The sequence below is a fragment of the Athene noctua genome, chromosome Z (assembly GCF_965140245.1).
Source record: "Athene noctua chromosome Z, bAthNoc1.hap1.1, whole genome shotgun sequence".
In the NCBI taxonomy this organism is placed as follows: domain Eukaryota; kingdom Metazoa; phylum Chordata; class Aves; order Strigiformes; family Strigidae; genus Athene; species Athene noctua.
Genome location: NC_134077.1, coordinates 28,016,923 through 28,043,663, shown reverse-complemented (window position 1 = coordinate 28,043,663; position 26,741 = coordinate 28,016,923). Strand labels below are relative to the sequence as shown.

Sequence of the window (26,741 nt, the reverse complement as noted above, 5' to 3'; positions counted from 1 at the left end):
CTTTATTTTCTTTTAAAAAATGCACCTGGCTCCAAAAAAGCAACCACAATCATCACCTTCAGATTTTAGGTGAGCACGTCTCATTTTGCTGTTTAGCAGAACTGGTGATGTCAAGGAAGAAATTCCAGCTGTAACTTTAGCCTCAACTAATAGCCCCCAAAATTCAGAAACTATTCACTTTAAAGTCAAAAGAATATTTCCACTGTTGAATGCATTTTGACTTGTTGAAGATACCTGCAAGTGCATTGATAAGTACATGACAGACTAAATTCCAGCCTACATCCTAGAGAAGAAAAGGAATTCAATTTGACTTCCTCTTAATGTACCTGAAAACTCTGGTAAATTTTAGAACTTGGCCCTTTTTTTTAAAGCACAGGAATAATTCATACATATTTCTGACTGAAGAGGCAACAAATTACATCTCATTAAGTGCCTGCTTACTTTGCTCTTTTTCAGCAGAGAACTTCACAGAACAAGCTGTGGAAGTCTAGTAGGATAGAACAAAAAGAATGTAAAAGAGCAGGTCTGGATCTTTACAGATTATTTTTTGTTTTATTTTAAACCAGAGATGAATAATGAGTGATGTTTTTACAAAAAAAAAAAAAAAAGAAAATACGAAATACTGAGATGTTGAAGCTTTAAGATAACAGGCTGAACTCCATATGAAACCTACAGCAAAATGACTGAAGAGATTGAGCGCTTGATTAGTTTTTCACAATTGTTCTGGTTTCTCTGAAATAGATTATAAGGTGCATTTAAAAATAAATGTAATTAATTTATGCCAGATTTGGTAGCTATTTTTTCCACCTTAATAGGTAAAAGTAAGCAACTACAGACCTGTCAACACTACTCAGACATCATTTTTTTCTCTAGCATGCTACTGACATGTTAAATATACAACATATTAGACTACGTCTAGAATACTGTGCCCATTTTGGAGCCTTCAAGTGCAAGAAAGACATCAACTAATTGGAGTGAGTTTATCAGAGGGCCACCAAAATGGCCCCAAATGGCTGGGGCTAGGACATTCATCCTGGGCAGAGAGGCTGGAGCACAACCGCTGGTTCAGCCTGGGTAAGATGGGGCTTGGGGGGCACCTAACGGCAGCCTCCAGTGCCTACGAGGGACTATTAAAGAGAGAGGATCTTCTCAGCAGGGCACAGCAAGAGGACAAGGGACATGAGAGGCTAAGACTGGTGTGCTGGGTTTGTGGCAGCAGGCGAGGGGGTTACAGCAGTGGACTCCTGTGAGAAGCTTCTTGAAGCACCCCTGGCTCCAAGTCAGACCTGCCTCTGGCCAAGGCTGAGCCAATTAGCAACGGTGGCTGTATTTAAGAAGGGGAACGTGGGAGGAATTGTGGGAGTTTTGAGGAGGTCTGTGAACACTGAGGTCAGTGGAACGGGGGGAGGTGCACCAGAGCAGAAAATCCCCCTGACAATCATGGAGGTCCATGGTGGAGTAGAGATTTGCCTGCAGAATGTGGAGGACCCCACACCAGAGCAGGTAGCTACATTCAAAGAAGGCCAAGACTCTATGGGAAGAAGCCCCTGCTGTTGTAGTTCGGTACTGCAAGGATTGCAACACGCTGGGGTAACCCATGCCAGAGCATCTTGGGAAGAGCTACAGCCCATGGGGAAGACTCATAATTGAAAAGTTTTGTGAAGGACTGTCCCTCTGAGAGGGATGCTACGTGGAGCAGGGGAAAGAATGCAGAAGAGCGCTTTCTCCCATCAGGAGGAAAGAACAGTGGATTGACTAAAAATCCCCCATTCCCTGGTTCCACACCACTGGGGGGAAGAGGTAAAGATGTCAGAAACAAAACTGAGCATGGAAAGAAGAGTCTGTCTTTTCTCCATGACCATAATAGGTGAGTCACCCTTCCCTGTCCTTATCACAATTCCCAAGCCTTTTGCTTTATTTTTCTCTTTCCCAGGGCTGGGGAAGAAGAGACAAGTGAATGGCTGCGTGGTGCTCAGTTGCCCTCTGGGCTCAAACCACAACAACTGGCCATAAGGAAACCTTTCCTCAGGAGGATGGGTGAGCAGTGGCACAGGCTACCCAGGGGCTGTGCAGGCTCCCTCCCTCCCGAAGCAAACTGGTCTGACCCCATGGCTGACCCTGCTGGGAGTAACATCTTGTACCAGCCATCTCTGGTGATTTGTATTTGAATTATCTAAAAATTTTAGAGTAGAAATATGCTGCTTCATGACGTGTAGAGTTCCACCAGTAAAAACAAATGCTTCAGAGCCAGAATCTCTATCAGAATCTCTATCTAGAGTCAGAATTGCTCTATCTATTCTAGGCAGGAAATCCAAATTTCTGGAAAAAGCTAGATGTAAAGAACTAGGATTAATTTAAGTGTAATGCATATGTCAGCAATGTGAATTGTACCAAAAGCGTCTGTATATATACATATATATGTATATCTATAAATAGGAAAGAAAAATATCATTTATAGATATATAGGAAATTAGGAAAAACCAGTTTATTGCATTTCTAAATACAATAGTTTTGCATCAACCAAACTCATAAAAGCCAGATCATGAAAATGCTCAGGAACATACTAACACTTGCTACTTCTCAAGTGTAGTAAATGCTTTAAAGAGTAACTGTGGAAGGATCACAGGCAGTTATACAGGTGTCCAAACAAATCTACAAAAGTTTTAGGAAAAAAGCTTTAGAAAACAGTATTATCCTTGGATGGAAAGAGATACTAGACATCACTGAACATATTACTTAATGACACATGAATTCACAACACATTCAGCAGTATCTTTGCATATGGTTTTAAAATACTGAAAGAATGAATAAATGCCCTGTGGACTGAATTTTTCTGGTTTAGGTTCTTCTTCCAACCTGGCAGAAAATGCAGAAATACTGCTTAGCAGATGTCAGTAAGAGGCCCAGCTGGTAACATCACCTTAAAAGAGCAGTGGCACAAGTCCCTACAAGTGCATATTTATGTATGAAAGTTCATGGAACAATTCTATGATATGACAACGTAGCTGATGCATTTTGTATAATATGAAGACAGACATAAATTCAAGAAGTTGCCAAGCTCAAGCAGAGGAACTAGATCATATGGCCTCCAGAGGTCTCTTCCAGTCTAAGTTACTCTAGGATTCTGAGAACAAAGAAGCTGAACTGTTTTACTATTTTATAAATCAAAAAGAAAAAAAAAGGGCTTCTTGAGCACACAGACCACTGAATATAACGGTAAAGTTGTAGCACAATATCAACAACAAAACAAGGCAACCACTGCATGATAGCAAGAATTTGATTTACAGCCTCAAAGAATGCAGCACACCAAGGCAGCAACTGCCCTTGGTGTAAATTCTGAAAGACGTCTGCAACACGCCAGCAAGATAAGATTAAGAAGTAATTGACAATTGAGTACTGTTCACAGATTAAAAAAAAAGGCAGAAGGCAAACTTCAGGTTTCTGGCCACCTGTAGCACTGATGCCATAACTGTATAGAACAGCAGAATACTTGTATGGCTGGCATTAATATACAGTCTTTGGCAGTTATTGCCATTATCCTCATTATGACAGACGCAGTGAAGAAGGATAATTAATACAGTTCTGAATACAGCTTCTCACAAATAGAATTCCTCATAATTGAGACTGTATATGCAGATTTAAAAATATTACAATAAGCTTTGCAGACAGAATGAACAGTGAGGGTATTTTTTTTCCTAAAGCACAGTAGTCCACAAAGGAAGTCTTGGTATTCTACACCAAAGCATTAAGAAAATACCTTCCTCAATGTTTTTAGTCATAAGGAAACTACAAGCAGTAGTAAGACGTACATTTTTAATATTAACCTTTTCTTTTTCATTGCAAATACATATTAAAATAAAAAATATACATTATTTTCTCTATTTTACAAGTTTCCCTAATTATTTTGCTAAAGACACAAAAAATTTTCTGATTTAAAAAAGCATTAAGTAGCAACGAAGTACAAAATACACTTCAACAGTGTATTCAAAATAGTGTTTAAATGAAAGACTGAAGGCACATGGAATACACCTCATTCTAAAAGAGATCAGACTGTTGAGAACACAATGTTTCAAAATCTGAAATTGGCATTTTGTAATAATAATTGAGGTGTTTTTACAAAAGAGTGCTTCTTACTTCTGTTCCATGTGATGTCTAAAAGCATGAATGCATGCTTTAACAAATGTGGAGAAGGAATGCATCAAGAAAAAAATCTTCCAGGAAAATCTGGCAAACATGTTTTCTTGTCTTCAAGTTGGGATCATTCTGGAGAGTTCACTGTTCTCTGGTCAGATAACAAACTCTCAGAAGAGATTATGGTACTCCCAGGGATATTTCAATAGATGCCAAAATCTTGTGAAAAAATTTAAAAGTATTTCCTTAAATCCCAAACAATGTATTCCAGTATTTCAGCTGTAAAAAGATGCTTATGATGACTTTCTGTGATGTGTTTTCCATTAGAAAGCACTACACTCCTGGACTCAGTGTAGGAGTCAGTATAAGACTGAAATAAACCTCCTCTGGAAAACATTTTGCTCCAGCTATTGCAAGATTGTTTTTTTTTAATACACCTGATCTGTAAAAGAGAAGCCTATTTCTCTCCTGTGCAAGCTACACTCTCTGACACCCCAAGCCATCATCTGCTACAGCACATAAGAAACACTATCTCATTCCCATCTGTATTTTATTCTCCAAATGAATTTCTAGTACTATACCAATATTCTTCTTGAATAAACAACTCTCTGGGCTCCAGCTTCCTAAAAACCATCACTGGGTCCTGTATAATCATGGCTGCCCGACGAAGGCAAATCTTTTGTTATAGGAACACCACAATAAAATGCTACTGAAGAGGCAGCAGCTGTTGAGATTACAGTTTAGCTCTTTTACATAAATGTTATTTCTTTTATTTTGACCAGAATGGCATTTCTTGTATTTTAGGCAGTTCTAGCAAGAGGATTGGAAGTCACCTTCCACAATTCCATCAAGAACTGAAGACACAGATCAACTCTCATCCAATTCAATCAGTCAGTCCTCACTTTTCTCAACACCAGACCACTGACAATACAAATATTTGAAATGTTTCACCCTGAACAGCTCCCACATATAAGTATCCCCTTTAACTGAGATTCTATCTAGACCAAACATCCAGCAGCAGGTGCTCTTTTTCCTTATTACACCCTTGAAATCTATTAACAGGCCAGGTCACAAATACCTGGCAAGATAAAGTTAATATGTTGTAACTCAGAAGACTCAGTGCATTTTGCTTCTTGACAAGGTGACCTCAGCAGCAGTTTAAAGAGAATATAATGCTGTAATTTCATTCTCACAGATGCATACTCCTGGGTTTTTTTCTTACAGATTTACAAGAATACCAATCAAACTGTACCAAATCAAATGTTCTGATTCTGTGTTACGATATAAAGTAAGTCTTACAAACCAATTACACTGAAGAAATATGAAAAAGGAAAAAAAGAATGGAAATGACATCAGATTAGTCACAACTGCACAACTAATGCTACCGTACTGCTAGTATTAGCCTTGCGTTACTGCAGAAGTTCAGCTCTCTGTATTGTATTTTTTTGTTGACTTATGTTCAAGTTAAAAATCACTGTACTGTCTAAAGACACATTCAAAATTTTTTAACTCAAGGTTTCATTTATTTTGCTAACATATCTAATTAGAATTTATGGTTCACATTTTCCTCAGAGTTTGAAAATTCTAGCTTAAACATTAATTGGAATTCTCATGGAGTTTTTTAGTAAATCTAATAAAATACTTAAATTTTAGTTTCACTCTGACAAATAGTTTTCAAGAAGAAAAATATCATCTCATATCCAATACAAAGTAAAACATTCTTCAAGAAATTAACATTCTGAAGCACCTGAGTTCTTTACATTTTATTACAAAGATGTTTCTCCTATAAAGTGTAAAGGAGTACTTATGTTAAGGAATGTTACTGAATGAAACATGCTACAGCGCAACAGCTTGGACTGCATAGCAGTTGCAAAAAGTATTTTGCAGCCAAAGATAACGAACAAATTCCTTGCCACAAAACAACTGCAGTATCTGGGTTCTTTAAGCTCAGAAGCCAATATAGAAACCACTCAAATTCTTTTGTACTTTAATCTTCCATTTTGGAAACAGCCAACATGTTCCAGCCAGGCTAGAAATCCTGATGACTTGTCATGAGCACAGTATCAGCTCAAACACCTATTCAGAGTCATTTGCATGTCACTGTCTGGTCAAGCATTTCTTCCAAAAGAACTTCCCAAATTTTAAATAAACCCAGTCAGCTACAAATGGTTATTTCAGCTACTTAAGTTGTGTACTGGGTCTGGCTGAACTGGAACTGGATTTCCCCTATAGCAGCCCTCATCACGGTGCTGTGTTTTATGCTGGGAGCTGGCAGGGTGTTGATAGCACCCTGGTGTTGTGGCTGCTGCTGAGCAGGGCTTACACAGCACCAAGGCTCCTTCTGACATTCCTCCCTGCAGTGGGACAGGGTGGGCAAGATCTTGGGAGGGGACACAGCCAGGACAGCTGACCCAAACCGACCAAAGGGATATTCCAGACCATATGACGTCTGCTCAGTATAAAGCTGGGAGAAAGGAGGAAGGGGGTGGGGTCACCCTTGGTCCTCCGAGGAACCACTACACGTATTGGAGCCCTGCTTCCTGAGAAAGCCCGACAGCGCCTGTCCATGGGAAGTAGAGAATAAATCTGTTTGCTTTTGCTTCCGTGCGCCAACTTTTGCTTCGCTTTGCTTATATTAAAACTGCTTTTGTTTCACCCACAAGGGTTAGTTTATCTTCTTTCCCCTCTTTACCCTGTTGAGAAAACAAAGAGGGGGGGGGGGGAAGTGATAGAGCAACTTGGTGGATACCTGGCATTTAGCCAGAGTCAAACCATCACAAGTTGTTACTGGTTTTAGTTCACTTCTCATCTTTTGCTGCTGATACAAAAAGTTGTTCACAGATGGAGAAAGGTGAATGTGCAGAAAGCAACAGTAGGCACAAAATGCAATTGAAGGAGCAGATTCTGTGTATTCAATTCTGAGCATTTTAGCTATTACACCAAGAGTTGCTGATGTCCTTTTAAATGAAAGATTACTATAGTAATAGCATTTCTCAAAATCAGATTAATAAAAAAACCAATTTGTTCCTGATAGCTGGGAATAGTCAAACAAGATTGTTTCTAAATGTTTGAAAAAAGACGTCGTGTCTGCTTGAGGTTTAGAAGAGAAAGATCCATGCAGCACTTAAATTACATAGCCATAGCATCTGAAAGGAAACTGCCAGCCTTAACTGGAAAATCTCGTAACAATTTCAGTTCTGAGTAATATAACACCTAACCATAAACAAAATAGAACAAATTATTTCCTGAAACTAAGTCCTACTCTGAGAATATTCAGATGTCTCCAATTTGACAATTATATGTGCAGTAACACAATGCAAATCTCCCACATTATTTTATTTTTCCTCAGAAAGACATGCTCCACCATAGCCTTCAAGCTTAAAAATAACATGTTGATAGAAACTGTCTAGATTTCACTGACAATAAAATCACTGCAGAGTTTAATACCAAGTGTCAGTTGAACCAAACATTTTACTTGACAAGAAATATTTCAGGAGCTCATCACAGTACCTTGTCTACATGGAAAATTAAATCCAGTTCACAGACATTTTCAAAACATTTATCTAGTGTTTCCACAAATACCTGCAAAGAGGAAAAAAATCCAGAGGTCAAGCTTTAACAGAAACTTAGTAGTTTCATTAGGTGTGAGGTTTAACAAAAGCAAATACAGAAAATAAACACTGGGCACATTCTAAGGCAGTAAAAACATGTAAAGAAATCAAGAGGTTAACAGTATTATGTCCACAGGATGCTATTTGTAGACAGCAAAATTGTATGCACAAGTCAGTTTTATGGTATAACTCTGCTAAAAGTCACAGTTTTAAACAATAATTGCATCTTGAAAAAACAGTAACATCATCTATGCTACAATTTTCTCATCTGTGATTCAAAGTATTCATTCCCATTTCATTAAAACCCAATTATTAATCAAAAATCCACTAGGGTTTTTTCATTATTATTCATTTTATCAATTACTACATTGCACACATCTCCCCCTTAACTTTGCCACACAGGGAAACATGGGCAATGTAAACTGTCAGCATCTTTGTCAGCATTATGGCTTCCAGCAACAGTACAGCAGCTTTCACCTGGTTTAGAACTGCTGAAATCCAGGATGGACCAAACAAAAAGGTAGCTGTCTTAATGTCACATCTGCTGGTCCTGTCAGGCATACCCCTCCATAAATTTAGAAAAGTTCAGCAGTTTGCACCTAAGAAAATAATTCCCCCCCTGAATCTAGAATGTAAGCGCACAAAGCAGAAAAATCCAAGCAGCTGCTAAAGTCCAGCCACTGATGACCTCTGTTGGATGTGGACTGTAGATTACCCTGCTCTTGAGTACTTCTCTGACAGATTCCTTAGTACTCAAGTTAGCCAGTTTTGGAACACTACAAGCATGCCAGTCTCCAGTTAGGCCAGATAATGAAAAGATGACTGTACTTGCACTCCCAAAGCTCCTGAATGCCAATCACCATGTGCTTGTGTTGAGTGCCGACAAAGACTCCAGTCTTAGGTACAAGCACAGTTACCTTTATGCAAGGCATAACTCCTACTGACTTCGATGAGATGTGTCAAGACCTCTAAGTTAAACATATGCTTGAGTTTGAGAGCTTAGTGTCCTCAGAATTAAAAAGAATTTCTGTATGAATTTACAGATCATTTATTAATGACTAGTAAATAAGCTGCAACTTGTGGGAAATTTTGATCTCAGTTTTCTGTTTCAAGGCTGTCTTGTCACAATATGTGTTTAACATTATTTGTTATTATTATTTGTATGTAAATTATTTTTTTGCAATTCTAAACTCAAACCCCAAAGCAGCAATATGGAAGAAGTTAAATATCTTGTTTTGATTCTCTCTCTTTCCAACATGGTTTATTAATCCCATCTTAGTCTTTGAGAACAACCAGATTTCAAACTGCCTAGGCCCAGAGAAATAGGAATGAGAAGCCATGTTCTGCTGACAAAAATAAAGTGGATAAAAGGCCTGCTTCTATAGAGATATATTTATGTCTACAGACCTAGTGAAATAAGTCTATTTGACGTCAGACATTTCCAGATGTTCACCTTGCACATCAAGAAAGATTACTTTTACACCTGAATCCCTGGTCTCAGATCCTGCTTATGCCAAAAAAGAGAAGAGGATAACACTCTGCTGTTCTATTACTACTATCATCAATCTTCATTTTAAAGTCAAACTACATCTAACTGATGTTCCATGCATTTAGAACAAAGATTATTCTTTAATACTATACCAATTCATAACTTAAACTAGGAACATAGAGCATTTTCACAGGCAGACTCAAGACAGTAAGGTTCACTGACAACATTCAACTAAGTAAATATATATGCTTCTGCAAAATTATACTGAAGCAAAGCAAAGCAGATTTTTTTTTTCTTCAAGCAGTTGTTAATTTGTTGTGATAACAGTCTTCTATAAAGAAGGAATGAGAGCAGACAAAAAACCTTGTATGTTAAGCAGAACAAACTACACAGTTTGCAAATACATGCATCAAGATAAATGACTAGAAATGTTCTCTCACTTTCCTTCTACCTTAGGAGAATGTGGTTACAAGGACAGTGCTGTTTGATTTTAGCTGCACGAAGAAGATTGGAAATAGAGTGTAAACATAACCTTTATCCTAAGGTTTTATTTACAAGATCTGTTTGACACTATTTTTGAAAGAACAGAAAAGATTCCTCATATACATCAAGTCTGCACATGAATTTACATGGTCTGATTTGACACCCATCTAGTTCCTTGGAAAACAAAGGAACACGATAAAAACAAAACCAACTCAAAAATCCTCAAAAACACCCCCCACAGATATGTGTATTTAGTAGCAGTATGTATGCCCACACATCAATAACACAGAAGTTCTACTTTTGTGATATTCTTCCAGTAACTAGGGCTTCTCCTATACCAACACTTGATTCATAGTTACAAAGGTTACTTTTAAACCTTTACCCATTATGTAGTGACACCACCACACACAAAATGATCTCACAGATCTCTGCTTGCAATGCAAGACCACTAATGAACACCAAACGTACTTTAAGGGAAATAAACTGGTAGGGAGTATTCTTCAGTGAGATTTTTCACCAGTTAAGGATTTCTCATGGAAACTTTGAAGACTTCCTCAACCTTCCATTCAGGATGGAAAATTTAGTCTGAGTAATGCCAGCACTGACATGGTATACATGTATTATGAATAATTGATCTTTAAAAGTCTTAGTCTACAAAGGAAAATAGATTTTTTTACACTATCATTTGCTGACCCATTTTAAGACACCTTCAAATAATCAATAATTAAAATTAGAGCCACTTTCATCATAATTTTAATTGATAGTAAAATGAATTGCACACAATGGCAAGTAGTGTTAGACTTGTAAGTACTTCAGTAATTCAGATGCTGTAGACTTGTTGATCAAAATAACCAGAAGAGAAAACACACCAATTGTTTTGGGACACACACCACACATTAGTTCATATGCACCTGGTGATGCTATTGAAAAAGAAACTGGAGTCAAATAGCAGGAAAACAAGGATGCATGGACAATGAATTACTAGCTCCCCCTTGTGCTTTATTTTTGAAACCGATCTTTTACAGTTCAAAGAAAAAACGATGCACATCTCCATGCAAGTAAATAGAAAGAAAAAAAGAAAAGAAAGAAAAACCCCACACCTCTCTTTTGTAGTAAATATGCTTGAATAAAGCTAGACACACACCTGGAGAGTAAAGTATATGATCAAAATATCAAATTGTTATTGTATATATACAAGCCAAGAGCTCCCTATATTCAACAATATGTCAAAACACAAAACCACCACCTTTGCCATGAAGGAGTAATTTTTTTGATTAGATAAATAAAACAGCAAAGGAATAAAACATACATTAATAACAAGGCTAGCAGAAAAATCAGAACACCTAATCAATCAAATGCATCTGGTGCTAGATCACATCAAACACTACTAAAGCAGGTACAAAAAATGAAGTAAAAACAACAGGAGTAACTCATGTCAAGAATATCTCATCCTTCTTCCTAGACTAAACAGCAATGGTATACCTTAAGGCAGAATTTATTCTATCGGCCCATGAAAAGTCCTCTCCTTCACTGCTTCTGACTGTTCAAATGCTACTTGAGACACCAACTAGTTCAGAACATAATACTGTGATCATATAGTCAGTTATCCATACACAACTAGTTTCTCTTCTGATTTAAGAGTGACCTTAAGTCATCATTCACATATCACTGCAAGCATATGTGCTTCCACAGCCTGAGAAATCCTTGGAGCAGCCGCTGCATTCTCCCACACTTACACCGACATCCCAGGTTTCTTTCAGTATTTTTTTTTTTAAATTGCTCATAGATGATACAGAGAATGCCAAGATTACAGTGTAGAGGAAAGACTGTACAAGTCCTGCTGATTAGTCAAAACAGAAGTGTGTTAGGTCTTTCAAGCAGACCTACCAGGACTTACTGTGTTACCAATAAGGCTTTTTAGGTCAAAAATGTTCTTTTTGTTCTTAACTCCAGTACTTTACTTTCCACCCAACTCCAAAATAAATAAATAGTGTTAACTGAGAACTAGCTAGGGTTTTTTTCTGCTAAAATAGCAATTCCAGTCATATGTCTCTGTCTCTCCCTTTTTTTTTTTTTTTTACTTAATTAGCATTAAAGCATTTCTGGTCAGGATGATTTATCTTTAAGAATTGGGAAAAGCATCTTTCATGAACTGCACTGCATTTCCTATGTGCATCTTACTGAACAACATTATCTTGCAGTATATGCAACTTGTCATTGGAAGACTGATCTCACAGACTTACTGAGTCAACATGTCTTGGAAGCACAGCCGTAGCTAAAATCCTCAAAAATGCTTACAGTTGACACAGGCTTTTAGTTCCATAAGTGCCATTGTAAACATCACTCAGTTTTTCCTCATGGCAGTCTACAGTTAATCACCTTTTCTTAAGTACGTTATTTCTATGCACTATAGCCTTACACTTCACGGGCTAACATGAAGAATCTGAAATAGCTACAACTCATTACATGAACTTACACTGAATCCAGAGGACTGCAAAATTTACCAAGCACAGCATAGATGCTGACCTATCTCCCATCCAATAAATCAAAAGCAATAAAAAGAATGATTGTATTTTTAGAAAAAATAATGGACAAAAAATATCAATATGAATTTGCCTGAGGTGTTCAAACACATCTAGTTTGAACACAGTATAAAATCTGAGGCAGTCTATGATTTGTAACATATACAGTGAATTAAGCCTGAGCCAAGAAGACTTACCTGCAAAATAGTTCTGACCTAATGGTGATATAAATGGCCCTCACAGAACTATCTTAAGTATTAAAGCAAAACTTTATGCTGAAAAGAACTGCAGACTATCATATGTAAACTCATCTACTATAGATTTAGTCTGTTTACAAAACACAAAACTCTTAAGCACCGGACTGAGTTCTAGGTTCATCTCACCAGCTTAATTTCATGAGATCATAAACTGGCTCTTTACCTAACTACTTATTTAAACAATTCAGTTTATGTATATCGTAACAAACTCCAGATGGCTTACTCTTACCTGTGTTGTCTCTGAACTATAGTAAACAAAGATTTATTAAAATGGTTCAACACTTCTCAACCAAAAAAAAGACAGAGCTTATTTGTTTGAGTAGATGCGCATATACTGCCAGTCTGCATTGCACATGGGGTTGAGATGTAATAATAAACATTCTGTGGGTGCTTTTCCAGTGTAAAATACATTTAATTCTGATTAATATGGCTAAGCAGATTAAACAGATCCTTCTTGTAAGCCAGACTGGAAATTAAAAGTGTTCAATTAATCTCTGTGTACTTTCTGCTATAATAAAACTGTTAAATTACAATGATCTAGAGAAGTGGGAATACTGAACAGCTGCAGGTACGGTGGTGAGACTGTATGTATAAACAAAATAACATGGGTCAGAAAAAAATGAAGTATTCCTATAAATAGAAATGGCATTTCTATTATTTCTGCTTCCTTCAAGCAATCATACTGGCATGTAATTAAACACCAGGGTGTAATGGAAAGATGTGAAATATAAAGCCTGAGAGACTGAAATCCATCACAGTACTTCTGGCACAAGAAACAACACAATTTAGAGAAAAATTTAAGATCTCTCTAATTCAGAGGGCTTGAGGGTTATAAAAATACAGGTAGTAGTAAGCTCAAGCAATTTGCTTCAACACCTTAAAAGTAAAATTTAGGTTATACTGTGTAACTGGAAATAACTGGAAGCTAGTGATGTGACATTTTTAATATACCATTATGAATAAAATGAACTTGCATAGTGCCCCTGCAAAATATAACAGGTCAGACCTATATAGCCTTTACTATCCTTATTATCTGATTAAAAATATTTATAATATTCACTTTGTCTGAAAAACATCCCTGAGACACATGAGATGTTAACATGCTTCTTTACTCAATTCATAAATATTTTAGCACTTCCAAGTAAGAAGACATACTGTGCAACAAGCAGCTAAGCAACTCTGCAAAACAAACTGCTAAGAAAAGGTAAGTCCATTCATTGTGTACCTCACTCAGTAACTTGCACTGTTCGGATGTTGCAGAATGTTTCTATGACCAATGAAACAAGAATCTAGAAAGAGAGCTTCCTTCCCTGCTATCCACACAGCCACTCAAAGAAATTTCTATCTACTGCCCAGAAGAACACTAAGCACTGCAGAGAGTTCAGAACTCTAATAGGTGACTATTAGAAGCTATTCAGCTTCAAGAAAGGTATACAGGAAATTGTGAGGCCTTTAAGGATCACAGTGCTTTCTGCAGTGACATAATCAGTAGATATAGGCCCATATCTCCATATACCGCAGATTTTACTTATGTAATAAATCAATTCTCTTGATGTACAAGCTTTTGAAAGACTTAACAGTAAGTGAATCATACACGTATCCAAGACCTATTTTATGTAGTGACATACATCACTTCATGGTGTGAAACTATTTTTTGCCTCATCTAACAAACATCAGCGACATTGTTTATGTGCAGACTAAGTTGAAAAAAATTACTGGTGTAATCAGGTTTCCTGACAAAAAAGTGTTCATATTACCAGACATGATTTTTGTTGCTAGGTTGATACAGACATATTTAACAGTTTAAATCATATATGCTGCACTGGGAGACTTGCAGAAGACATTGTATTCAAGGAATCAGTGATCCTTAACAGGCCATGTCTGCTCTACTGGGCTTGAGAAGCCTGTATCTTATCAATGTAATCTATAATCTACAATGTCTTCAGGAAAGGTAAACTGTATGTGGATCAAGGAGTGGCATATATTGGTCCTGACCAATAGACCACATGTTTAGGAGCTGGTGATCCACATAACACTTAACTAGAGTAGACACAGGCCTATGCTCTACTGCACAAATTCCTTAGCTGCAGGATAAACTCAGCCAGCTCACTGTAACAAAGACGACCGCAGGCATCTCCCACTTGGTATAGGTGATTACACCACCTGCATGGCCTTGCCTTTATCTCACAGTGCACGAAGAAGTTCTCAGGTGAATACCCTTTAGGAATAGAGTTCTTTTCTCATGAGGAAATTACGTAATAGCTCAGAGGTCCAAAAAAAGGGAGGGCTTCTCTCCATGGATAGGACCTGGCCTGAACAGTGCACCATGTGAAAATCCACCCAGGCTCCACTGGATGCTGCATGAAGACAGGATGCCCGGCATCTGAAGGGATGCAAGATTTACTGTCTACATTCCACTTCTTATTCTGCTTTACTAAACAGTTATATTATTAAGCCACTTTGTTGTTGAGCTTTTCTCATTGAGATCCAAAAAGAACCTGTATCAGCTCTTTCTCTCCTCACCTGTCCCCAGCCACCCCTCCAGCACAGAACACATGCCTAGGGCAGCATTTGCACTCACTTTCTAAGGTATATCTGACCAAGAGCTCATAATCCACATGGAAAGTTTCATCGAAGGAGGTTTTGGATATGTTCATCCATTATATATTTGTAGCAAATGCATATACATGTGTGTGCATGTAAATACACACAGAGAGCTTTATGTATCAAGGTTCTCATAATCTAAACTTGTCTAGCAAATGTTTGGACTGCATAATTTTTACTTGCAGCCAGAACAAGACCTTGAAAAGCTGCAGCAAAAAACAGTTGCTGATTGTTCAGTAGGTTCCACACAGTTTCCTTACTTTCTCATCAACTTCAGAAACAACTTTTTCAAAGACAGTCTAGAAAACTACAAACAATCTAGAAGTAATACTCAGCACTTTGGGTGCATTCACATGATGAAAACCACCTTCACTTCCAAATACTACAGAAAAAGACAGAGTTGAATACTGAAGTTCTAAGGTACTTCAAGTAGAATTGCACTTATTAGAAGAAAGCAGCAAAAAAACTTACTTGGATGAGGTCTAAAATGCCAAGCTCACTTTCTGAAGAATCCACACAAAAGACAAAATACAAGGTGGCATAGTGTCGGTAAATTAGTTTGTTATCAGATCCACCGATTAATCTAAACAGGAAAGAAAACAGGAAAGCTTAGTTTGCATCTCAGGATAAGATGGCCAAATCCTCACAGTTACTTCAGTTAATAAGAAGTCTATTCTTAATGGCTGGCTAGAGGCTTCCCAAATCCATCACAACTTTTATTTTGTGATATAATTACAATGGAAGAATATTAACTACCAAGACAGTCCAAGTTACATTTACCACACAGTTATTGTTATCCATATGGATAATAATTACATCAACATATACACCTTTTTATAAAAATCAATTAAAACAGATCATGCAGTTTCATCAAAAAATGGGTATTAAATGTACTTCCATTACACACTAGTGGGTGCTGTACAGGGACTAATCTTCTTTATAGATTAGCAGAGCGTATGCCCATGAATCCTTTCCCACCCTTCTCAGAGGAGCATCAACAGAAAAAGAAAATTGTAATTTGGCTTAAGATTGGTATTTGACTTACTGAAAATTGAGTCTATGGATCCCTTAATAAGCAAGAACATGTAACACTCTTGTGCTACAAAATGTTTTGATATCTTGAGAAATAAAATAATCAATAGTTGTGAAGCGCAGAACCCTAAAAATATCAATTTTTATAGATTCAATAATCATGTTACTGAACAAGAAGAGAGAAGTCTCAACAGGTATTTCCTTTCACTCTTCTGCTGTAGCCTTCCAACAAAAATACATAAATCGTAAGAAGAAATGTTCTTCAGATCACTGACATTAGTTTCTGCCTTTATCATTGGCAGAGACTACATAAATAAATAAAAAGGACAAAAAATCTTTTAGGTAACTTTTGCTTAAGCATGTTGCATGCTTGAGTGGGGCAAGAGGGAAGCCTTTGCTCCTGAAAGCAGGAACCATGTTTAAAAAAATATCATGGCAATATTACAAACAAACGTAAAACTGGAAAGAAATGGCAACTGAAGTTTCCTCTTTTATGCTTTATTTTCCCAACTCTTTCAAATACTTCAGTATGCAGAGTTAGTATAAATAAACTGTTGAGGCCTTCGGGCAAACTGCAAATAAGAAAGTGATCCCTGTCCTGAAAAAAAACCCAAAAACTGAGAAAAGATATTGAAATGGTTAACTCTGGAACTGAGCAGTAGGAGGAAATCCAGAATTGTGTCCTCTGTCTTTTTTTGTTGCACACCTGTGATTTTTTTTTAAAAAAGCTCCAAATGGCATCTGTCTTTCACCATAGAATTAAAGCCAGCATGTTTCTAGCTTGAAACCATCTCCGAGAACCTAACAATAGAATCAACAGTTGAGTAGTTGGAAGAGAATTAATTTGGTTTAAAAAATAGTAAAATTAAAAAATCAGGAATCATCTTGATCAGGAAAGACAGAGCTGACATGGTACAGCTAAGCATTTAACTGATAGCACACAGCAAATGTAGGCATTAACATACTAACTTCCAGTAAACAGAAATTTCCATAATTAAAATATTTAACAGGCTATGACAATCTCTGTGTTTAGACTGGAAATCCTGAGCTTCCTCCGTCGATTAAGATCCCTTTTCCTTGAAGGTGGCTTAGTGACTATTTACTGTTGATGACTAACATCTCAAAACTTTTCCATTTCAAAATTTTTTCTCTTCAACTAAAGCAAGACCACATTAAAAAAGCAACCAAGATGATTCAAGGAAGTTCTAGAGACAGAAGACGTAAGTCTGGCTTTCCTCCTACCTTGCTCCACCTATATTAAATTAAAAAATCTTGGCTTAAACTGCATTAGTTAGCATATTTAAAACCTTTTTTTTTTTCCTTCCTAGTTTATATAGCAAGCCTGAGACCTGATAAAAAGCCTGAGTAATCCTACTATCAGATACTGCCCAATCAAATTTTAGGAGCTCAAGCCAAAGTACCAACTACAAAATATTTTAACTTTCACAATGCTTATGGCAAATGCCAATGCCTCTTCAAATGAGATCAGAAATCTTTAGCTTGATTCTAGGGAAAGCAGTTAGGTACAATCTGCCTGTTTCTTCCCCACCTTGTGTCTGACAGAATTACAGCACTAGATACGGCACTTCGTCAGTTACAGCACTAGGAGAAATTAGGTTTATTGCCTAACTCATTTTATTACATAGATATATATGTATGTATGCTTCCATTAGGAAAGAGTATGTATACCTGGTGCAACATATTATTCTTTGTGTATTAAAATATCTCAAGTGATATGGCATTTAAAGCACAACTGTGAAAAGCTGTATTATAATCAGAAGTAATATTAGCAAACCAATAAGGGCATTTATTCCAAACCTGATACTTACAATCCTCCTTCTAGGAAATTACAGACATTTTCATCACGTTTCGATACTAAATGAAAAGTTTCTCTGATAATTTGTTGCTGCGTATCTTCACTCTATGAAAGAAAACATATTTTGCTATCAAGCTAAAATGGATTAACAATGCACAGCACACAGAGCGAATAAATAGAATACAAAGTATATCAACACCCTCAAACTATCTACTTCTGAAGCCTTAAATCTGCCAATTAACAAGATGCATATTGTTTTTGTCATTTCAATATGAAAATACATTTTTACAAGTTGCAGAATACATTACTGAGAGACAACTGTGAAAAAAGTAGTTAAGAAACTTCTAAGAAAAGCCCATCTAAAAGTAGTTTCTTCAAGTAAACAGGAAGACTTCTCAAGTATTCTGATTTTTTTTTCTATCTCCACCATATCTTCAACAGCTACAGACATGCTTTGAAACTACTTTCACCCATGAACAAAGGGGGAAACAAGAAGTTTCAAAAGCCTGATGGGGGTTGGGAAGTTGAAAAACCCATAATACATAACTCTTTCAGATAGAGCTTAAAATACAATGGCTTCATGAGTAACAGGTTCTCCTAAGCCATTCACTTTCCTTATAGCAGATCAGGAACTTCTCACTTCCAATTATGAATTCACGTGACTCGTTCTTGAATCCCCACTGTGACTCATTCATTCCTGCATACTTGCTTTTGCTACCCTTCTCTAAGAGTGGACTCAATTTTAACAAGTCTGTATTTCTAAAGTCAATAAAATTTAGATAAAATTCCTACAATCCTGGATTTGTTTTACAGCACAGAACCCCTAAAGTTATCAAGCACAGATATCCCCCATCAGTACCCAAGCATGTAAGTCAGCATTTTAAACCATTATATGAACAAACACTCTAAGCAAAACTGGTGCATGTGATTTCAGCTAGAACAGTGCAGTACCCTGCATGACTGTTAAGCAAAAAAAGCCTGGCATCTGTGTGGTTTGCATTCATCATCTTAAATTCATGTGTTGTTTTATAAACAACCTCTAGAATCCACAAAGACATTAGCAGAAAGCTCCTGCACAAGTAAATTGCTCTGTAAAACACAGACCAAGGAAGTGCAGGTTCCTCTGCTTCTACAGTTTCTGTCTTTTAAATTGTGCCTGCTTTATTCTGCTGCAATTATCTCTGTTACTTCCCCCATATTTTCTATGGTACCAGGAAGGAGACAATGCATCTTTTTTCCTGAAGAAACTGAGATACTGAGTATTTAAAATAACTTCTGTTTTCAGAATCTTCCCTTATTCACAAAGTTGTTCAGAAACTTATTTTTAACTTTGAAATTATGGCCACAGGTCTATATTCTGAAACATAAAACCACAGTACATACGTCTTCCTATTTAATTGCCACAAATTACTATTTTGCTACCCAATTGCAAAAGATTATTTATTTTATGCAGTAGGAACTCTTTCCATTCTCACACAGAAAAAAGTTACACATACAAGTTTTGGTATCATGAAGCAAACAAATACTTCTTTCATGGATCTGACCAAATTTAATCTGTCTGGAAAGAAGGGAATGCTTCTACTTGTAGAAAAAAACCCTGAGATTTGCCTCCAGTACTGGTTCAAACAACAGTGAAGTATACGTAAGTTTCAAAAAGTCCATAAATAAACCTTATTGAAACCACGCACAAAAAGATAATCAAGGCAATTGCACCCGTTTCTGTACATCACAAAGCTTTAGGGAAACCACTAATCACATAATTTTGTCATTTCATTTGCTATTCACGTTTTCAAAATTTCAAGGTGTTCTGTTTATATGGACATATGACCCTATTTTCAGCACTATTTGTTCTAATTCTAATTATGAAAGTAGAGCAGAATGGAGTTTACAAGAAAAATCTGGTATATTCCTGTCATTCACTCCTCTCCTTCCCCTGCTTCTTCCCCTCCCAGGACTTTGATTACACAACAGTAACATAAAACACAAAAAGATAATTACATTTGAATGGAAGACGAGAATGGCAGTTAACTGTTTCACATTAATGCAACTTTTGTACACCTTCACAAAGTCTTTCACCTATGTACTACAATTAATTGCTACCTCCACACGGACAGGAAAAAAGAAGAGCGAAAAAACCCTCAACTTCTTCAGTAAGTTACTGGAGCTCTGTAAAGGCAGTTATTAACAACAAAGTGAGGATGCAAACTTATCAATAGGCATAGGTGAGAACATATTGCATTTTAATTTTTAAATTAGATATGGCAAACGAAGGACATCTGCTTGGTAACCCAGAACTGATGAGAAAGAAAAAAAATAGATTCACAAATATATATTTAAATTTTCCAGTATTGTCTGTTGAAGAAGGGATCAAATTCAGTCATCCATAGCAATGACCTGTATGTTACCCTCCTTTAATTAAAAGCCTGACACCACAAGCTGAAGTGTCACAGTCATCACTTAGGCTCTGAGATGCAGAAGTAAGATAACATCCCTCTCCAAAAAGTTAAATATGACTTCTGTAATAGAATTGCAAGTGGCCACAAATGCAAGGAAGTAATGGCACTATTAAAAACCAGTATTTTGTTTATGTAATTCTGAAAAGCATCCGGTGTGTTTTCTTGTGTTTTAAAGCTCAAGGTTAGCCCAAGCAGAGTTTAGCCTACAGGCTAGGAAATACAGTATATGATCAAACCATTACCTAAAAAATATCTTATCCTTGAATTCAATCAACTGTTTCCACATTGTTTCTCAATTCCTTGTGGGTGCATTTTCTTTTGGTTCAGATCTAGTGTTTGCGCTGCACTTTCAGAGCTGCTTTGCTACCTGCCTTCTCTCATGTAAAAGAATCCAGTTTTCTATCTCACATTTCTTTTTCATGTTAACTGTATTTTTACAGTACTCTAAGTTTTCAAAGGAAAAAGCTCTGCTTATTGAACCTATGAGTCCCATAAAACTCATCTTCCCAATTCTAACACCTCTGGCACAGCACGAAGACACGCAGCACTACATCAGAGACACCGAAAGTCAGGCTGAAAAGCACGGGCGAGTTTAGAGCTCTTCCACAAACAAGCTCAGGAAACCGAGTTCGCCGTTGGACGAGGTTCACGTCCTTCACCGGCAGTACTACTAAAGGACAATTTCCAGTGAAAAGAACACTGGCTTGTAAAACAGCTTTCTTCGAAACCTCATCTTCCTTACTGACGGCTCTTGCCTGTCTCAGCACTCTCCATTTCCCCACGCCCTCGGCCCACGCCGCTGCCTTAAGCGCTGATCAGCAGGCGGCACGACCTGCCGCAGGCGCCGGGGCGCGCTCAGGCCGGTGGGTCGCCGTATACAAACCCCCCCAGCCGCACCCCGGGACCGCCGGTGCTGAGAGAAGCCCAGGGAGAGCACGTCGGAACGAGCCACCGCCTCAGGAGGACGGCCGCGCTTCCCCGCCCCCCGCCCCCGGACCCGCGCAGCCCCGGCCCGCCCGTACATAGCGCTGGTAGAACTTGGAGAGCCGCGGCTTGCCGTGGTTGTTGAAGATGAGGATGGCTTTGATCATGGTGGGGCGGCGGCGGCGGGAGCCGCCGGGCTCGCTGCGCCCCTCCTCCTCCTTCTCCTTCTTCTCCTTCTCCTCCTCACCGCCCTTCCCCCCTCCCCCCTCCCCCCGCTCTCGGGGCGGCGGCAGCCGGTCGCGCGCACCACGTCCGCGCCGACCCGCAGACGTTAGTCCTGCCGCACGTGACGCGCCCCTCCCCGCCACCTGACGGGAAACCGGCGGCCCGCGAGGGACAAAACACTCCGCGGAGCGGGTTCACGTGGCGTCACTTCCGCCGCTCGCGGAGCAGCATGGCGGAAGCCGAGGAGCCAGCGCCTGCCTCGCCTCAGACCGACGGCCGAAGCGAGGTCGGGGAGGAAGCACCGGAGGGCGGAGGCACAGCGGGAGCTTCGGACCCGGCTCCTCCTCCGGCCGGCTCGCCGGGCACCGAGGACCCTGCCGGCGACGCGAAAAAGAAAAGTAATGGGGCGAGCGGGCGCTGTCGGGGCGGGCGGGCTTGTGCGGCGACGGGCAGGTGCACTGGCCAGTCGGTGGTGGGAGCTGGTGCTTCTGGCCAATGAGGAGGCGGGGGCGGGACCGCGGCCGGCGGTGTTCACGCGCGTCCCTCCCCCGCAGTTGACATCCTGCTGAAGGCCGTGGGCGACACCCCCATCATGAAGACCAAGAAGTGGGCCGTGGAGCGGACCCGGACCATCCAGGGCCTCGTTGACTTCATCAAGAAGTTCCTCAAGCTGATGGCCTCCGAGCAGCTGGTAGGGGCAGGCACCTGTCGACCCGGCCTGGCCCGGCGTGCCCGATGCGTCGCGGGGGAAGCAGTGAGGCAGCCATGGCAGGGAGCCCCGCTCACCCTGGGTCCAAGCTGTCACAGCTTGCAGGAGACTGTTTGAATCTAGACTACGGCTTTCGGAAGGAAGTTTGGTGTAGGTAGGAGCACCAGTAAGTCTGTTCAGCGTACGTACCACAGTGTAATGTTGAGATGAGCTGTAGCGGTGCAGTTCAGATTTGCTTGGGTTCTCAGCTCCAACCTTTGGGTTTTTTTGCAGTGTCTCCATTTTCTTGTCTGATGCTGCCGTGCAGAGCTGTGTGCATGTTGTGCAGCAGTGCACTTCAGTGAAGGCTTTGTATGTACAGCATAACTGTGTAAGTCAGGTATATGGAAGGAGTATTTGGGAAAAAGTATGAAGTGTTTGGGGTTAACTTTCTGAATATTGGTGTCTGCTTCTGTGGTGGTTTGACCTTGGCTAAATGCCAGTACCCACAGGCCCCTCTGTTACTTCCCCTCTTCCATCTTTTTTCTCAATAGGGCAAAAAGGGGGAAGAAAATAAGATGAGGAAAAAGAACAACCCTTATGGGTAAAACAAAAGCAGTTTTAATATAAGCAAAGTGAAATAAAGGTCTGTGCACAGAAGCAAAGAGAAAACAGATTTATTCTCTGCTTCCCATGAAGAGGCACTGTGGGGCCTTCTCAGGAAGCAGGGCTCTGGTACAAGTAGTTGTTGCCTTGGAGGACCAAGGGTGACCTCACCCCCTTCCTCCTTTCTCCCAGCTTTATACTGAGCAGACGTCATATGGTCTGGAATATCCCTTTGGTCAGTTGGGGTCAGCTGTCCTGTTGTGTCCCCTCCCAAGATCTTGCCCACCCCGTCCCACTGCAGGGGGGAAATGTTGGAAAGAGCCTTGGTGCTGTGTAAGCCCTGCTCAGCAGCAGCCACAACACCAGGGTGCTATCAACACCCTGCCAGCTCCCAATATAAACCACAGCACCATGAGGGCTGCTACAGGGGAAAACCAATTCCAGCTCAGCCAGACCCAGTACAGCTTTCTTCTCAAACAGTTTAATTACTGTCATAGAACAGTACTTTTAAAACGGGTAGCTTAGAAATACTTGTAGTTTGGCAGCACATCGTTGGTGATCCTTCCTGTGAGGCCCAAGTGTCCTTCTGATAACACTGGAAGAGCTGGAACAGTTTCAGAAATATGATTGTACTTATTTTGCAATTAGCAGTAAACTCTTACATCCATACACTTCAAAGTTTTCATTTAAGGTATAAATTTAAAGCTAGACTCGTTAAAATAATCAAATGTGCAGGTAAAGTGTAGGTGAAATCAGTGTTCTTTGTGTGGAGGCTCTTGTTCAAGCATATAGGTGTAAATGGTTTCACTAGCCGTCTCTTTCACCTGGAAATCATTAAGGGTTTCTTTTTCCCAAGGCTCAATATCTCAAAGAAGAGTAATAGTTCAGTTATTTACTGTTCATGGATATTCTCAACAGTTTAATTGATCAACTGCCATCTCATTGTCTCAGCTAAAAAAAACCCAAAACAAACAAACAAACAAAAAAAACAAACACGGAGGGAGCATGGAGTCTTCCAGTGTGATTTAAGCAGCAGGATGTGAAAAGGAAAACTTTGAAAAAGAACAAAAAAATTCTAATTTCTGTGACTTTTGTTCTCATTGAGCAAATTTGGAATTTTGGGAATGGTATGGAAACTTGAAATAAGAGTAAGAACTAAACCAGTGAGTTTACTTTTTGCTGCTGTATGTGAGACTAATGGGTCAATTTGCAGGAGACGGAAGTCAGCTTGCTGAGGAGCAATTGAAGGAGCTGGGACTGTTTAGTGTGAGGAGGAGAAGGCTGAGGGGAGACCTCATCACTCTCTACAACTCCCTGAAAGGACATTGTAGAGAGGTTGGTGCTGGTCTCACAGGTAAGTAGTGACAGAACAAGGGGGAATGGCTTTAAACTGCAACAGGGGAAGTTTAGACTGGACATTAGGAAAAAATTTTTCAGAGAAAGAGTGATCAGACAGTGGAATAGGCTGCCCAGGGAGGTGGTGGAGTCACCATCCCTGGATGTGTTTAAGGGTCGTTTAGATGAGATGCTGGGGGATGTGGTGTAGGGGAGAACTTTGTAGAGTTGGGCTTAGAGTTGGACTCAATCCCAAGGGTCTTTCCCAACCTGAATGATTCTGTGATTCTGTGCTTGCTTTGGCTTGGTCTGATTGGCCAGTCAGAGATGACTCCTTGAAGTCATGTTGTCTATCCACAATGAAGTGAAAATACTGATTTGTGGTATTGTGGGCTACAAAGGTTATAAAACAGATGGTGAACAGAGGACAGATTTACCCACCTCTGACTGCAGAATGTTTCCTCTGTGTTATCTGTGATCCATGAGATCTATGGGAGATCTATCTTATGTTTTTTCTTGCAGTTCATATACGTAAACCAGTCTTTTGCTCCATCTCCAGACCAAGAAGTTGGGACCCTCTATGAGGTGACTTTCATCTTAAATATCCTTTCCAAATGTGCTAAGCAGAATTTGTCAGTATACTTCTGGCACTTGAAATCTGTTACTGCTCCTAGCCATTGTGGTAATATCTTCCATTTAATGTAATGTAGTTGATACTCACAGATCTGTATGAATATGAACTAAAGAGACATGACTTCATACAGTCTCTGGAAATGCATTCCTTCACATGCAGTATGTTGTCATGCCTCCCATTATGATGGAGAGCTTTGTTACCAGTGACAGTATTCCATGAATCAGTTATCTGGTGAGGGGCTTCTTCATTTGTTGCTTCATGTATATGCTAGCCTATGAATAATCTAACAGTTCTTGTTTTGGTTTCTCTTTTTCTTGCAGTGTTTTGGAAGTGATGGCAAGCTTGTGCTACATTATTGCAAAACTCAGGCATGGGGATGAATGACAAGCATTACAGTTGTTTAGGTGTTGTCTTCAAAAATGGCAAAGGGACTGACTTTATTAAACTCAACCTGTAAACACACAGAAAGAAGGATTTTTGCATTTCTGCTTATGGCTGTGCGTTTATAAAAATTATGCAGATAAATAGCATAAAATAAAAGCTACCTAGGATACGCGATCATGTAGCATTTTTCTGATGTACATAAGAGGTAAGAAACAAATCTGCATCTGCCATCTAAGAGTAGAGCAAATTGTCTTGCTGCTGAGTTCGCAGCTGCTGTATCTAAAGGGAAACTGTCGTATTTGTCTGGAGAACTGACTGGACAGTTCTGTTGCCCTGTATGTTGTACTGAAGATAAAAGTTCCCTTTTACTCATCTTGAATATGTATTATCTCATGTCATTTCAAGACCGTATTTTGATGTTTTTTCTCATAATTAATGTGTAGGTATTGGTATATAATCTAATTAGTTCACCCTGTGCCGCCTTCGTCTTGGAAGTGGAAGTATGTCATGTATATGTCACAACATAATGATAGGCCTCAAATACTTTCCTCACACCCAGATTGTGTAGCTTTTTGTTGAAGGCTGAACACTTCAGCAGTCGCCAGGGTTTTTCTTCTGGCACAGTTTAATGACTAACATCATTGCTTGAATGATGCAGCTTGCTGTTGCATCTTTAGTTGGAGCTTCAGTTCATGAAGAAATAGATATGAGGTGCTAAAAACCTGTTCTGTACATTCTACTTTTCTGTTTTCCTGTTTTACCAGCTGCATGTTCCATCAACAAAATAGAATACACTTTACATTCTTTTGCTAAATCATAACATAATGAAATTTTTTTCACCCTGGAGAGGATTTTTTTTCACCCTTGGCACCTTGACCAGGGTACTGAACTTTGCTTTTGTGTATTGGAGGGTTTTAGTGTGGGGGGTGTTTTCTGTCACTTTATTTTAAATGTCTCTTGTACAATCTTTTACGTTTGTTTAAGCTGAACTAAATTAAATGTTAGCTGTTTGCTTGCGGAGTATTCTTATGCTGGATGTCAGCATTGGTCCCTGATGTAATCCACTTCCTCAGCACATACAGACAAAACAGCCTGTTCTAGTTTAAAGCGTGCTTGTATGATAGTCTTGAGTCGTTTGTTGCTGTTTCATGTGTAAGTGGCTCTTATGTGGTCTCTGCAACCTGTGTATCAGGTAGTTCTCCAGAAGTCTTCTAAGAGTGGAAACAAATACTCAGCTTAATTTTCTGATGTTGCTGCAGTTTACATGCAGCCTGGGTACATGGCACAGTAAGACAGGCACATGCCCCGAATGCTTCCTATTAGAATAGCTTGATATGTTTTTCAACCTTTTAAGTGGGAAACCTGGTTTTATTGGATTAAGTTAACAAGGCAGTGTTGATTGTAAGCCTAAACACTTTAAATAACCCATACTTTTGCCTGCTCAGAACCCTGATCTCATGACTGTCTCTTTAAGAGAATTATTGCAGAGGTAAGCACTCTGGTTGTCCTGAGGAAATGGCCTGCTCAGTTCTGTTACTGCGAGG

The 26,741-nt window shown here is 39.2% G+C and overlaps 2 protein-coding genes across 8 annotated transcripts in view; one reads left to right on the top strand and one right to left on the bottom strand.

The window, feature by feature from the left end:
- Nucleotides 1–21,633, bottom strand: part of AP3S1 (adaptor related protein complex 3 subunit sigma 1) — a 36,778-nt gene extending 15,145 nt beyond the window's left edge. Inside the window, exons 1-4 of one of the 7 annotated variants that reach the window (XM_074932143.1) lie at nt 21,424–21,622; nt 17,959–18,050; nt 15,569–15,680; nt 7,642–7,713 (exon numbers count right to left, since the gene is read on the bottom strand). In XM_074932143.1, coding sequence (XP_074788244.1) covers nt 7,642–7,713; nt 15,569–15,680; nt 17,959–18,050; nt 21,424–21,492 — 345 coding nt within the window. In that variant the 5' untranslated portion in view covers nt 21,493–21,622. Of the gene's footprint in view, nt 1–7,641; nt 7,714–15,568; nt 15,681–17,958; nt 18,051–21,423 lie in introns of all 7 variants that reach the window. The other 6 variants (XM_074932144.1, XM_074932140.1, XM_074932145.1 and 3 more) reach the window with 6 other exon arrangements.
- Nucleotides 21,634–21,748: 115 nt separating this feature from the next.
- Nucleotides 21,749–26,215, top strand: ATG12 (autophagy related 12). Its single transcript, XM_074932801.1, has 4 exons — nt 21,749–21,948; nt 22,105–22,241; nt 24,702–24,764; nt 25,134–26,215. Exons 1-4 carry the CDS (start codon nt 21,780–21,782, stop codon nt 25,191–25,193), a joined length of 429 nt encoding a protein of 142 aa, XP_074788902.1. The 5' UTR covers nt 21,749–21,779; the 3' UTR covers nt 25,194–26,215.
- The last annotated feature ends 526 nt before the right edge of the window (nt 26,216–26,741 follow it).

What these genes read in the sequence shown, in the direction of transcription:
- ATG12 (XM_074932801.1), top strand. Translation starts at nt 21,780, where the DNA reads ATGGCGGAAGCCGAGGAGCCAGCGCCTGCCTCGCCTCAGACCGACGGC. An exon ending in CGGCGACGCGAAAAAGAAAA is followed by an intron (nt 21,949 to 22,104) that starts GTAATGGGGCGA and finishes CCTCCCCCGCAG; the next exon opens with TTGACATCCTGCTGAAGGCC. An exon ending in AAGTTGGGACCCTCTATGAG is followed by an intron (nt 24,765 to 25,133) that starts GTGACTTTCATC and finishes TTTTTCTTGCAG; the next exon opens with TGTTTTGGAAGTGATGGCAA.